A 14670-nucleotide genomic window follows, 5' to 3' on the forward strand; every position below is an offset into this window, starting at 1 on the left:
TTCTGAGTGAGAAAGAGCTTATTGTGCTTGCAGAACAGAAAGGAGACGGGCTGGGATGGAGGGAAGGGTGGTAGTTGGAGATCCACACGGAGAGCTGATGGGCAGTTAGCCTCAGGACTTAGATTAGTGCCATGGGAAGTGATACAGGTCGTTTAGCACAACGGTCATGGGATCTGATGCGGATGCCGGTTTAAGGCCGGCTGTTTCTTTCATTTCCTAGCTTCTCGGGAGCTCGGTAAAGTCGTGGGTGTTGCCAGGCTATTAAACTGAGTGTGCAGACGATCTGCTTGAGATCCAGGTTATTAATTCACTTCATTTATAGTGTGAGCGCTCGCACCCTTGCTTTATGTTTGTTTTAATAATTGTTGATATGCAGGAATTTACAGGCAAGAACATGTTTTTGTTTTTCTTCCAGTGAAGGTGGTGTTTTTAAGGCTCATCTCACTTTCCCAAAAGATTATCCCCTCCGGCCTCCTAAAATGAAATTCATTACAGAAATCTGGCACCCAAATGGTAAGTTTATCTAGTTTTACTTTTACATTTGCTAATATGATGCCTGTCACTGAGGTTTTCAGGGTCCCTAAGAAAGATGTGGTCCTCAATGAAGTTACTTTGGGATTTTTGTACTAAGTTCACTGTGTTCATTATGCATTTGGCCATGTATTAGCTTGTTTAGAACAGCAGGAATAGACATCATATAAAAAATACTTACTTAGTTTTCAGCTCTTTTTGAGACTCCTGATGTTCCAGACTAGAGGCAAGGTTATTGGGTGGTACTTGCCATGAATACAGCTCTTACAGTCGAGATCATTTCCAAGGTATTCGGTGACTCATTGTCTATTACGGAGAGTACAGGAGTAACTAAACCTGGTTTTAAAAATTGTATTTCTCATCTTCACTCTTAGGCCACGGGCAGCTCTTAGCTTGTTAACCTATATTAGCTGTTAAAAAGGGAGTGTCCTGCCTGCCTCAGAAGGTGACTGACTCGGTGACATTGGATGCTGTACTTTGTGTTTGAAGCTTGGAAAGCGTCCAGTCCTGCTGTGCCTGAGATGTGGTGACTCTGAATTTTCTTTACCCAAAGATGTGCTACCATTTAAAATCCACTTTGTGAGTCAAAGGTTGGGCTAGATAAACTGTGTGTGTACACAGTCTCCCTGAACTTTTGGCCTTGTTTTTTGTGATAGAGCTTGTAAGCATTTCTCTCCTAAGTATTTTGACTGTAAGCATTTTGTAATCAGAGTTGTCGTTTTTTGACTCCTGTGCTCTCGTGCATTCTGCTTCTCACAGTCAACTTCGCATTGCCAGGGAGAGAGGCTTCTGTATTAGTCCGAGCAAGTCTGTGAGAGAGGAGTGAGAGAGCAGTGAGAGAGGAGCCAGTGAGGAGGGAGTGAGGCTTCATTACAGGCTGTGGAGAATGTAGCAGAGCCCAGTGGCTTGAGAAGTGGACGGGTCTTGAGAGACCGGAACTGGCCCCGGACTTGTGCCCCCTCGTATCGGTGCCGAGGAAGAGAAGCATCCCCACTGTCTGTGGTAGAACGTGTTAACGATAGTCCTCCACGGAGCGCGGATGCCTAAATCTACCGCAGTGGCCTCTTCTTGCTTTGCTGTTCGTTCCCTCTCTCCCTAGGCTCTGGCAGTCTCTCTTACCCGTCACTTGAGTTATTTGTTTGCACCTATTTCAAAAGAAGATGTGACGGAGCTTCTGAGTGTTGGCGTCACCACACGTTAGCTGTGTGGCTGTAGGTGGAGCCTCTGTGGGCCTCAGTTTCTCTGTGAGAGCACGTATGTGAGCACCACGTGGGACTTGTCTTCTTTGGGGAGGAAGGAGAAAAATGGCCTGGGTGGTTTAAGAGCACAGCTCACGAGATGAGGATTTGTTTTAAGGCGGAATCATTTTTCAGGCCCTGAGGGGAGAGGCATCAGTGAAGTAATGAAGACTTGACTGGAGAGAGGAGAGGCTTTGTGAAGGAAGGGAGCCTGAGGAGGTGCTGGGGCAGGGGTGGCAGGCACAGGGAGAGCGGGACTCAGGAGGCGTGCGGAGACACGGACGAACGGAAAACCCAGCTGGGAGTGTGTGCAAGGCACAGGAGGTGAAGATGATTCGTCCGTCACAGTCCCTTCCTGTGAGGGCGTCCGGGCCTGCGAGGGGGAGGAACGGACACGCAGAAGTCACGGTGATGTTGAGAGGACAGTGTTGCTGCCACACGGTGTTGGGTAGTGGAAGAGAGGGTCGGGGAGGCCTTTCCAGACAATGTGATTCTTCCACAGAACTTTGACTGTGTGAACGCCTGGCTTAAACTTTGTTCCTTAGGCTGTGGTTTCTCATTAAATTCTGGCACTTTAGAGCTGTGTGGTAGCTTCGTATTGACTGTGTCTCCTTCTGGAAAGATGACACCCGTGCAGGAAAGATTGGAAGGGAAGGCCAGACCGGCCACCAGGAGACACGGAGAGGGTTTTGTCAGTGCTGCGGATAAGAGACCATGGAAGCTTGAACGGGGAGAGTCGTAGCAGGAAGGGAAATTGAGTTACTCTCATTTGTGGACTAGCAGATGTGGGTGGTGTGATGGAGATGAGAATTTAGAATTGACGGAACATCCACCAAACAACTGTAGCATCAAAACCACAGCAAAATACCACTTTACATGGGCCGGGTGGCTGTCATCAAAAAGGCAGATGATAAACAAGTGTTGGCAAGGACACAGACATTAGAGCCCTCCTGTACTGCTGGCGAGATTGTAAAGTGGTGCAGCCACTGTGGGGAACGAGTCTGGCAGTTCCGTTCTGAGATAGAAAAGCAAGAACGTTGAAAACACGTCCACAGAACACTTGTCCTTGGATGTTCCTGTCAGCAGTGTTCATAATGGTCAAACAGTAGAAACAGCCCCAGGGTCCAACATTTGATGAGGAGAAGACCCGCTCTTAATATATACACATTATGGAGGGCAGCCCCGGCTCACATCACCGCCAGGATGAGCCTTGGAAACATGACACTTGGGGAGCGAACCCAGTCACAGAAGCCCACACCGTGTAGGACTCCGTTTAGGTTGGACTGTCAGAATCGGCAAACCTAGAGATAGAAGGTTAGGTTCGTGCTTGCCTCAGGCTCGCGGGAAGGTTGTGGGGAACGGGGGGTGATTGCTAATGCGTATGTGGTTTCTTTCTGGGGTGATGCGTGTATTCTGAAATTGATTGTGGCAACAGTTTACAACTCTGTAAACATGCGAGAAGCCATTAATTGTGCACCTCTGTCTCAGTAAAGCTGTCAGAGATGCTGTTCTGCGGTAAAAATTCGCTTTGTGCGGCTTAGATGCATTCCGTTTTGGATTTGTTTTTCTTGAGGTATACTTGCCACTTCCAGTTAGATAGTTAGATAAAGGTGAGTGTAGGGCCTTGGTACTGATCCGCATCAAGGTGAGCGGGAGCGTGTATGAAATCACTGTGTGCTGCGCCTTCACCTTACACCATGTTCTCTGTCAGTTACAGCTCAGCAAAACAGGGGGGACAGGGGACGGGCAACATTGTGATGGGAAGAATGAGTTAACTTCCCCACGGAAAAGATGGCTAATGCCAGAGAGTGGGGTAACATCGTGTAATGTCACGAGTCAGACTAAGGAAGACTGGAAGGTGAGAGATCGGCTCAAGAGCCAGTGAAGAAGTGTGTCACGGAGGCCGAGGGAGTTGTCCTCAACCGTGTCCCTCATTGTGACCCAGAAAGGGGGACTTAAAAGCACCCGGGAGAAGGTTGTTCAGACCATTTTGTGAGCAGTCGTGGCATCCTGATAGGGAGCAGAAGCCAGTTTCCAGTAAGGAGAGAGAGAGAGAGAACCCACCTTATGGGCATTGGAGAGGGTGGGGGTCAGTTGGGTTTCTGTCACTTTAGACACACAGCTTCCAGGGAGGGGGTAACTGGGAGGGTACATGTGGTTTGGGTAGTCGAGGCCGAGGCTGGTGGCTAGCTGTGTATGGGGGAGTGGATTTAGAAAAGGGGATTAAAACTCCAAATGGAGTAAACAGTTTCAAGTGGCTTTAAAAAAATATAGTATCAGTTATTTGCTGGGTGTTGGGGGCAAGAATTTTCTAGTTTCACACATAACCCATCCTGAAAGACTAAACAGAGTGAAGATAAATGGTGCAACTGAATGCAGAATAAGGTTTGTAAATGAACCTCATGTCAATAAGGGCGGCAGCGAAGATCACTGTTGGGGCGTGAAAGCGAGAGGAAAAACTTATGTGGGGAAAACTGAGGACGCAATCTGGCAAGAAAAAACTAGACATTTGTGTGTATAAATGAGTGAAGAGTAAGAACGGATATTGCACCAGAGGAAATAACGTGTATTTTCTATACCTGGAGAAACTTCAGCCCCAAAAACATTTAGGAAAAACCAGATTACTTTTCACCTTTTTAATTTAAAGATTTATCTATTTATTTTAGTGAGAGAGGGAGAGAATCTCTAGCAGAGCCCCCACTGTGCACAGAGCCCAACATGGGGCTCGATCTCAGGACCCTGAGATCATAACCTGAGCTGAAACCAAGAGTCGGATGCTTAACCCGCTGAGCCACCCAGGCGCCTCACCTGTATTTCACATTTTAAACTAATTTGGTAATAGGTCTGAAGCCTAAAAACCTTTCATTTAAGATAACTCTGTTTAGGACGCCTGGGTGGCTCAGATGGTTAAGCGTCTGCCTTCGGCTCAGGTCATGATCCCAGGGTCCTGGGATCGAGTCCCGCATCGGGCTCCCTGCTCCTTGGGAGCCTGCTTCTGCCTCTGCTTCTCTCTCTCTCTCTCTCTCTCTCTCTCTCTCTCTCCCCCCCCCGCTCTCTCCCCCTCCCCTTCTCCCTCCCTCCCTCTGTTTCTCATGAATAAATAAATAAAATCTTTAAAAAAAAAAAACAACTATGTTTAAAATGAAAGGACTCGAGGTAAAAAATTTAAAGATGCTGGATTATAACAGTAATTTCCAAAAAAGGAAAATGGATCTTAAATTGATCTCTCTCTGATAGAGTTTTATAGAAACATTTAATACCATTTTTTCAAAGAAAATGACTTGGAGAAAGTCCTCTTTATGTAACGCGTGAGGAAATTAAAGAAGATGGTAAAAGCATTTTGTGTTGAACTTTGCAGTGTGCTTACAGTTTGTTGTTACTTTTCCTGCCTCTAGATCTAGTTACTGCACTCAGCAGATTTTACTGGGAGGTGGGGGCCTGGGACATGAGTGCACCTGTCTCCGTCTGCGCTTGTGCACCCGTGTGCACGCATTCAGGAAGGGTTTGTTGGAGAGCCGCAGTATGTATAGACTCTGGCTCGGCTTCCCCAGAGTTTTTAACAACAGGGGAAGTGCCCAAGTCAGGAGATGAAAAATAACCTTGAGAATTATACCAATCACAAATCTGGGGGTGCCTGGGTGGCTCAGTCATTTAAGCGTCTGCTTTCAGCTGAGGTCATGACCCCAGGGTCCTGGGATGGAGCTCCACGGGGAGCCTGCTTCTCCTTCTCACTCTGCTGCTCCCCCTGCTTGTGCTTTCTCGCTCACTCACTCTCTCTCTCTCTCAAATAAATCAATAAAATCTTTAAAAAAATCTCTTAGACTTAGGTAGAAAGTTAGGAATGAAATAGACATACATATTGCCATTGATTTTTTTTTTTTTTTGATGGGATTTGGACATTTGGTTGAAAGACTTTTTACACTAAAAATTCTTACATTTTTCTGTCTTTTCTAACATTTTCCAAATAAGTATACTTTATTTTACTATTATTATTTTGTATTTTGCAGTGGAGAAAAAGATTTCACCATAAAAGATTAGTGATGATTTTGGTAGTTTCACCAATAAGGAGTATTTGTGTGATATAAATGAGCTGGTGGTTTCGAAGTTCACCTTTGTTTTGATCAACAACTAATTTGTGACTTGGATTTTAAATCCTAGTTTTATAGAAAAGATGCCTCATGAATGTCATTTAAGGTTGATGAATTTTCACTGGCAATATGACATGCTCCTTTTGCAAATTTGGGTGCACTCCTTTTCCTGAAAATGTAATTTTGCCTTTATGTGATTTAAAAAGTGCATTATGAGGTTACTTCTCATTTTTTTCTTAGGAGAGTCTCTAGATGTTTGTCACCAATTTAGATCAGCAAGTTAGTGAGGAGTCTAGGAAATCATTACATAGAGACTCAGTTCTGGTATTTGGATCGTATACTTTATATACAAACAGAGCAGATTCATTGTATTTACTGCGTGTAAAATGCTAGACACCGTCTATGTGCCAGGTATCTTGAAGTTCTGCATAAACGGGGAAGAGTCTGTTGGCTCTGACAGATGGGTCCTGTTTGGTAAAATCTGTGGGCTTCGTAAAAAGTGAACAGGTTCCATTTTTGGAAATCATCTTCTGTATATATTCAGTGTTTGATAAAGGACCGTGGGAGCCAGGGCCACGTCCATAATAGGCACTTTATGTTTAACCATGTTATTTTAAATACTTTAAACAGGACTCTTACTCTCTAATTTTGCAGTTGATAAAAATGGTGATGTATGCATTTCCATTCTTCATGAGCCTGGGGAAGATAAATATGGTTATGAAAAGCCAGAGGAACGCTGGCTCCCCATTCACACTGTGGAAACCATCATGATTAGTGTCATTTCAATGCTGGCAGACCCTAATGGAGACTCACCTGCTAACGTTGATGCTGCGGTAAGGCCCTCATGTGCAAATCTCCCCTCCCCATTAATTACACTTGATTAGAATGAGAGCATGTGTGTGCGTGTGTGTGTGTGTGTGTGTGTGTGTATCTACAGATCGATTTATATACATTTGTTTCTCCTGAATCCGTACAAAAATGAGTTACAGACTTACTTAAGCTTTACCCCTGAATACTTGAATACTTGAACCTGCCTCCTTTAAGAATAAGGAGCTATAGCTATAAACACGCTTCACCTAGATTCACCAGTTGTGCGATTTTACATTGCCCCCCTAAACTGTTTGAGAAGTCTTTATTGATGCCCTGACCCTCCACGTGTAAACACTTCAGCGGCCTCTCCTGAGAACAGGAGCACCCTTTCTCATGCCCACAGCACAAGTCTGTCATTGATTCAGTACTGTTCCATGCATACTCAGCTCATACTCAGATTTCTCCAGTATTGTTCCTCATACCTGCTTTTTTTTTTTTTAATCCAGAATCTGGGAACCCACATTTTATTTTGTATTCATGTTTTATTAGTCTCCTTTACTCTGGATAATAGCTTAGTTCCTCAGCCTTCTCCTTTGAAAAGCCTTTCATTGTAATTCTTATTCTTAGAACTTTTGTTAGTATGTATCAAAGGCAGGAGATTAAATTCACTTTTCTATTTGGGTAACTTTTATATAGGTAACTAATACAAACCTTGGGTGATAGTATATAGTCTATGTAGAAAAACACTACTTTGATAAACCTTTTTCAAATGTATGCCTTTGCATTTCTATATTTAGTGATCCAGTTGAAGTAAAAAATTGACAGAAAACCATCCTAGCTTTTTATTTAGTCGAGTGTCGGTCCAAGCACTGTGTAAGAGGCGGGAGGGGAGAAGAAATCCTGTGGAGTCATTTTGAGGGAGAGCTAATTCTTGTTTATGTTGATTCATGCTCAACTATAACTCTCTGTAATAAGATCAGAACTGACAAATTGTATCTTAATCTTCATAAAGGTTAAACTTAAGGATAAATTAAGAGCAAGTACCTGAAAGTATGAATATGCAAAAGTTATTAACTCTTCAGAGCAGCTGAGTCCTGGCGCCACAAGGACCCCTGAGAAAGGGCAGCCCTTGCCCGATGCTGCTCGAAGCTGAACTATGCAGATGGGACTCAGACCTGCACACCACGGGCCACGCATTGTCACTGATTACTGCCTGAAACCCACTGCTGCTCTCGCTGAATTTAACCAGTTGTCTCCTGTTTAAGCCGCAGGTTGCTCACAGTTGCATTTGCCTTTCCCACCTGCTCTCCCCCTCGCATGGTACACCTCGCCGTGTTTTCATAGGTGCTCTGCCTGTTTGCTTTTCTGACCTCTCAGTCAGTGATAAGCCATTCCGGGGGAGCCCCATTTTCTTGGCCACCCCTCTCCTGGACCCCTCCCTCCTTGGGCTCCGGATTGGGTTGGCTCAGACTGCTGCATGTCTGTCTCCCTTGGACTTCCCCTTCCTGCTCTTCTGGATGGGATTGTCTGTTTCCTGGACCCTCTTTCTTTTTTCTTGGTTAGCTTCTTTCTGTTGTTGTACCTCATCTGAGAGTCGTGTTTCAGGAAGGCTATGTCGGAATTAAGACCTGGGTCCTTACCTGTCTCGGAGCGCTTTTTATCCTACCCTCATACTTGAGTGACAGTTTGTAGAATTCTGGGGGAGGAATGCAGATTTCTACAGAATTTATCTTTTCGCATTTATTGTTGCCGATGAGGAAGTTGGTGCATGACTGACTCTTCTGCATTTGTGGGTGACCTTTTCTTTCTTCCTCTGTTTTCCCTGTTCCCTTCAGGTTCTTTTCTGATTCTTGGTCTTCGAAATTTCACGTTGTTGTGTAGAGTTTTAAGATTTTTCACTTCTGTACAGTACTCCCCCTTCTTCATCAGTGGTGTGTTACTGAGTCCCCCAGTGGATGCCTAAAACCGGGGATCAGTACCAAACCCTATGTGCATCAGGTTTTTTCCTGTATGTACATACACATGATAAAGTCCAGCTTATGGGCTCAGTGAGAGAATTACAGCGATAACTAAAAATAGAGCAGTTATAAAAGTACACTGCAATAAAAGCCGTGTGCTGTGGGTCTCAGTACCTCAGCGTCCTGTGCTTGCCACCCTTGTGAGGGGACCATGTGCCCGCACGACGAGATGAAGCAGGGCGAGTGACTCTGAGGCTCCTGTTGACCTTCTGGTGTTACGTCAGAAGGGGGACCGTCTGCTCCTGGACAGACCAGGGTCGGCTGTGGGCAGCTGAGCCCACAGAGCGTAGCCGTGGCTGGGGGGGTAGCGGGGGGACTCCTGTGGTCGGTGTGTACTTGCAGGACTTCAGCTCTGGGAAGTTTCCCTCATGTGTAGTATTCTTTCCTTCTTGTTTTTTATTAATTTTTTATTCGAGTGTATATTCCTTCCTTCCTTTGGATTTGTAGCCGCTGCCCAGATTGATTCTTGTACTCTGGTTCATCTAAACTTGTGCTGATTCTGAGTTCCTATTGAATTCTCATTTTGGCGGTGTTACTCTTAATTTTAAGGAGCTTGTTCTTTTCTGCATTAATTTCCTTTTTCATAAAATCTTGTCGCTGTTTGATGAAGTTAATAGTTCTTCCATCTTGTGCAAGTTCTAATTAAATTTTTCAAAGTTAAATTCTGGTCATTCTCTGAGGCCAATGTTTTCCTTTGTGTTTCTTTTGTATTTTGAAGTCTGTGCCAGAACCCTGTAGGCTTTCCACACAGCTGTGCATGCATGACTCCAGATGACAGGACATGCAGGTCCAGGAAAGCACGTGCACACGCATAGCGTCAGCCCCAGTCTCCAGTGTGTGGGCAGTGAGCCAGACCCTGAGCTCCAGACAAGAGGCGGTTCCGTCCTCGGCCCCACGCTAGTGGCCCAATGAGAGCTCTTCATAGAAGTGTCTCTCATTGTACCGAAATGGTCATCACTCTTTCAGGAAAGTGTTAGACTTTTGGATATAGGTGGGAGGAAAATGCCAGACTGCTGGGTTGTGTCTCTGTTTTCATTCCTGCATCTTAGTGACTCTGTCTAAACCATGCCTTCTGTTCGGTCGGCCCTGTCCCTCCCTTGCTCTGGTTTCAGGGAGACTTCTCTCCTCTGCTCCATGTTTCATTTCTCTGCCATCTGCTTTTGGTTTTCCAGAAGAAATTTCGCCTTTGTGTCAGCTGTAGTTTCTGGAGCCTCCAGAGGGAGCCGGCAGTCCTTCCCGTGGCCTGAATAGCTTACCTGTAAGGCCTTTTCCAGTAATATGAAACTGTCCTTTTTTTTTTTTTTTTTTTTTAAAGATTTTATTATTTACTTATTTGACAGAGACGCAGGGGGAGTGGGAGAGGGAGAAGCAGGCTTCCCGCTGAGCAGGGAGCCTGATGCGGGGCTTGATCCCAGGACCCCGGGATCATGACCTGAGCCGAAGGCAGACTTTTAACGACTGAGCCACCCAGGCGCCCTGTGGACTTCTTTCTTTCAGAGAATGTACAGGTTAAGGGGTTTCTGCTCTTGTGTCCCAGCAGAGTGTCTGGCAAAAATACTTTTTGACTACTTTTCTGACTTACCAACTTTTCAGCCTTACCAACTTCTCAGCATTTTAAAAGTGTACATGATGCCAAAGCATTACATTCAAGATTAAAACTAGTATTTGAGATTGTAAGAAGAGCTTGGATAAAGTCACTTCATGTTACTTTTGTATCTACAGAAAGAATGGAGGGAAGACAGAAATGGAGAATTCAAAAGGAAAGTTGCCCGCTGTGTAAGAAAAAGCCAAGAGACTGCTTTTGAGTGACATTTATTCAACAGCTGTAACTTCATTATTTCAGGGTGAGTTCATTTTAAAATCCTACTCTTGCCTTGTGATAAATGGCATATACATTTTTGGAAGTTGTGTGGTTTGGATATTTGAAGTGCCTGATTTTACTAGCCTCATTTCTTTAGTGGGAGTGTCCAGTGGTCTGTTGTTTTCTCAGAAACCGTGTGACCCCCATGCGTTGTGCTGCACTAGACGTCTGTGTCTCACTGGCCAGTGTGGGGTCGTGACCTCTGTCTTCTCACTGATGGTGCTTGCTTCAGTGTGGCTCACAGTAAAGGGTGACACGAAGTTTCACTTCCTAAGTTTTTTTTTAAAGGAAGATCATATTTTGTAATAAACTGGCAAGACCATTAAACATCTATCTTCCATGTCTTCTTTCTTTTTTTTTTTTTAAGATTTTATTTACTTGAGAGACAGAGAGAGCACAGAGGGAGAGGGAGCAGTGGGTTCCCGGCTGAGCAGGGAGCCTGATGGCGGGGCTCAATCCCAGGACCCTGAGATCATGACCTGAGCCAAAGGCAGATGCTTCACCGACTGAGCCACCCAGGCGCCCCTACCTTCCATGTTTTCATTGGTCTTTATCTCCCTGTTCTTAACTAATAGGGCCAATAGGAAACATTTCCCCTGTATTGTATACCATCTGTCCGAAGGTTTTTATTACGTCCAGTAGGGAGTCCAGGATGGAAGGGGACATGGTGTGGGCCACTGACCAAATGTGTGACATTTTAGTTATTTGGTTTCTTTCTTTTTTTATTTCTTCTTAATTGTTGGGGTGATAAAATTATTTAGGACATGGAGCGTGTAAAGGATCACAAGTCATGGTACATCCTGTTCCTGCCACCTGTTTTACCCTGTGTTCCCTCTTCTGCCCCAGCCTCTTCTCATAGGCTTGGTTCTGAGTTTATCACGGTTTTTCCTTGATCATTTCATCAGTTTGTACTACCCTAAACGGCTGTAGGACGCCGCACTGTGTGTGCATGGACTGCAGTGGACGCATTCCTTTGTGACCTGGTACTGCTCAATGTTATATTCTGGAAACCGGTTTGTCTTGTGTCTGGTTGTACGCGTCTGTCGTCACTGTCGTGTGGGAGCTCATTAGATGAGTCACTGTCCTGCTCTTAATTCTGACTGCAGTTACCCTCTCATGTGGGGAGAGGTTTCTCAGCTGTGTGTTTTGCTTTGGGTTTGCTGACAGAGTGAGTGTGGCTGTCTCATTTCTTGCTGCATGTTCGTGGGGAGAGCCCTTCCGGGTGTGTTCGTGGGGTTGGAATTGTTGAGTGAAGGGTCTCTGCACATCACTTGGACTGGATAATGCCAAGTTGTCTCCAGAATTCTGCCATCTATTTATGCTCCTTTTCGCAAGGATACGGATTCCATTTACTCTGGATCCTCCCCTGCATTTGATATCACCAGACCTCTATGAAGTTTCCATCTGGAAGGGTGTGGAGTGAGCCCTTGCTCTGACGTGTGTGGCCAGCCCAGCTGTTTGGCCCTTTCCCTGGGAAATTCCTGTTTTTGGGCTGTTCTTCCTTTAGCTTCTGGATTTGTATCCTGGTCAGTTCCCTTTCTTTGTGGAATCTCTGGATGAACAGAGATGCTTTTTTTTTTTTTTTTTTTTTGAGGACATGTGCAGTTGAGCCGGGGAGGGGCAGAGGGAGAGGGAGAGAGTCTCAAGCGGACTCTGTGCTGAGCATGGAACCCGATAAAGGGCTCAACCTCATGACCCTGAGATCATGACCTGAGCAGACGTCAAGAATCACACGTTCAGTTGTGCCACCCAGACGCCCTGATGAACAGAGATTCTTAGTTTTAATGCAGTCGGATTAGACCTCTCCTGTATGGAGTTACGTTTTGTGTTCTAGATTTTTCTTTGCCACCAGAAAGCTCCTGTTACATCTTGTCTTGTGAAAGTTTTATGGTTTTTGCCTTTGGTATATGTGTTGAAGCCTCTGAAATTGATTGGTGTGCAGTGTGAGGCTCTGCCCACACCCCAGGCTAAAACCATTGGCTGCATCGATTGTTGGCAGGTTCTTTCACCACTGATGCTCAGGGTTGGTTATACTAGGAAATTACATCTCCAGGTATGTGTCGGTCTGTTTCTGACCTTAATGTGTTTTATTAGTTGGCTTTTCTTATCCCTAAACTAGCATCACATTGTTTTCATTTTTATTTTTTATTTTTATGATGAACTGTATCAAATGCAAAGGTGCAAATCAGAAGTAAGCCTGAGTCTACCCACCACTTGCCCTGTTTCCATGTTTGATGTCCCTGGTTTCTGATCTCCTCACGGACACCAGAAATGCTGGCTGTCAGCCTTACTTCTTTGTTACGACCGAGGATAGCAACGACCTGCGGTCTTCAGATTATTTGTCTCCCCCCCCCTTGCTGTGTCTGACCTGCTTCTGTTTTGTTAATAACCCCGGCCTTGTCTCCCTGCCTTGCCCTTCCTCCCATCTGCTCCGTGGCCCTGCTTCCCACCATTGTTCATAGACCACATCTCGGTCTGCTGCGACTGTGCGCTCTCCTGCCTGCACTTCATCCGGACGCTTGTCCCGGGTGCCCCCGCTGTGCCCGGCGTTCACTCTGCTCTTTGCATTGGTTCTTGCGCGGGTGTGACTTGTCCTGGGGATCTCTTACCCACACGGTTTCGCGGTCAGAGAGGGGAGTTGGGCGACGACAGAGAACTGCAGATACTGAAGCCAAGGGTACACATGATTTCATCTCATAAGTAGTACTTCATAAATTTAAGAAATAACCAAGAATTTTATTATATTTACCTTGATAGTGTATTGCAAATTAGTTAAATAAATAAAATACATACTAATGAGGGGCCACAAACAAATTTTGTAAGGGATTGTATATTCTCTCCTTTGCTAGTGGGATTAGAGTTAGTTTATATTGGATCATAACATACGCATGTGTTTAAAGTACACTTCTCAAGAGTAAAGTGCACTCATCAAAAAGATGGAGGCAGAAAATAATGTTGATTCAAAATACCTCATTGTATGGAATAGGTTAGTTGAAAATATGATCTGTGAATGTGACACTGAACTGAGAACTTCCAGTTAAAGAGTAAGGAAGCAGTAGTTGGAAAGTCAGTAATAGAACATCCTTCTCACGTGTTGCCTCTCCGCCAGCTACGCGGTGATGGCCCGCACTGCTGCAGAGCACGTGGCAGCTGGAGTCCTTGACAGAGCAGAATTTTAAATAAAATTAATACACCAATTTTGTGAATGATTCGTTGTCGTTCCAATCTAGCTCAGGCTTTTGTGTAAAAAATGATCGACCTTGAAGTGTATGTGTCTTTCGTCGATAAGAACTGAATAAAGGAATTAGTATTTTGTTGTCAGTTTGAAGCTCATCAGGAGGATCCTTTGGCTCACCTGTGGGCAGAGACGGACATTCCTTGGGAAACACTGATTAATGCGTATTAACGCAGACTTGTTAGACCACCATGCAAGTACCCAGTCCCACCTGTTGTGTGTTAAAAATGATGAGTCGTTTCCCCCTTTGTTCCTGTAGCTCTTCTCTGGGCTGCATCTCCCCATCCCTCGGGAAGTGTTTGAGTGCCGGCCCGGAGGGGGCTAGCTTCCACGCCCGGGCTCTGGAACGCATCTCCTCCTTGCTCCGCCACGTGCTGGGATGAGGCCCATCTCCTCTTGTGAAGCAGTTGCTCTTCAAACAGATGCCCCCTCTTCCCCCACAAGCCTGGGCAGCCTCAGAGCCCTTAACTCGCAGTCACTGATGAGTGTTTTCTTACTCTTGTTACCTACAGTACATTGCCATGATAAGCACCCGAGCCCAATCATCTATCTGGATTAACTAAGAGTGAAATCATTTGAAAATTGGACTTTAAAAAATTCACATTGAAATCCATGACTTAACTCATCTCTTCTAAAAGCAGGTCTGGGGGCGCCTGGGTGGCTCAGATGGTTAAGCGTCTGCCTTCGGCTCAGGTCATGATCCCAGGGTCCTGGGATCGAGCCCCGCATCGGGCTCCCTGCTCCTTGGGAGCCTGCTTCTCCCTCTGCTTCTCTCTCTCTCTCCCTCTGTCTCTCATGAATAAATAAATAAAATCTTAAAAAAAAGAGAAAAGCCAAAATTTAATAAACATACTTTAAAAAAATATATATAAAAGCAGGTCTGTGTTGT

General features: G+C 45.1%; 1 protein-coding gene across 2 annotated transcripts in view; it reads left to right on the plus strand.

The window, feature by feature from the left end:
• The window catches only part of UBE2G1 (ubiquitin conjugating enzyme E2 G1), a 101263-nt gene that overhangs the window by 77832 nt on the left and 8761 nt on the right, over positions 1-14670 (plus strand). For both annotated transcript variants that reach the window (XM_028124951.2, XM_028124950.2), the window contains exons 3-5: positions 416-513; positions 6512-6690; positions 10408-10529. In XM_028124951.2, the coding sequence (XP_027980752.1) occupies positions 416-513; positions 6512-6690; positions 10408-10494 (364 nt within the window). In that variant the 3' untranslated portion in view covers positions 10495-10529. The remainder of the gene's footprint in view (positions 1-415; positions 514-6511; positions 6691-10407; positions 10530-14670) is intronic.

Source organism: Eumetopias jubatus, unplaced genomic scaffold (genome assembly GCF_037043125.1).
Source record: "Eumetopias jubatus isolate StellerSeaLion01/CBP00866 unplaced genomic scaffold, mEumJub1_p1.0 scaffold_10, whole genome shotgun sequence".
Classification (NCBI taxonomy): Eukaryota; Metazoa; Chordata; class Mammalia; order Carnivora; family Otariidae; genus Eumetopias; species Eumetopias jubatus.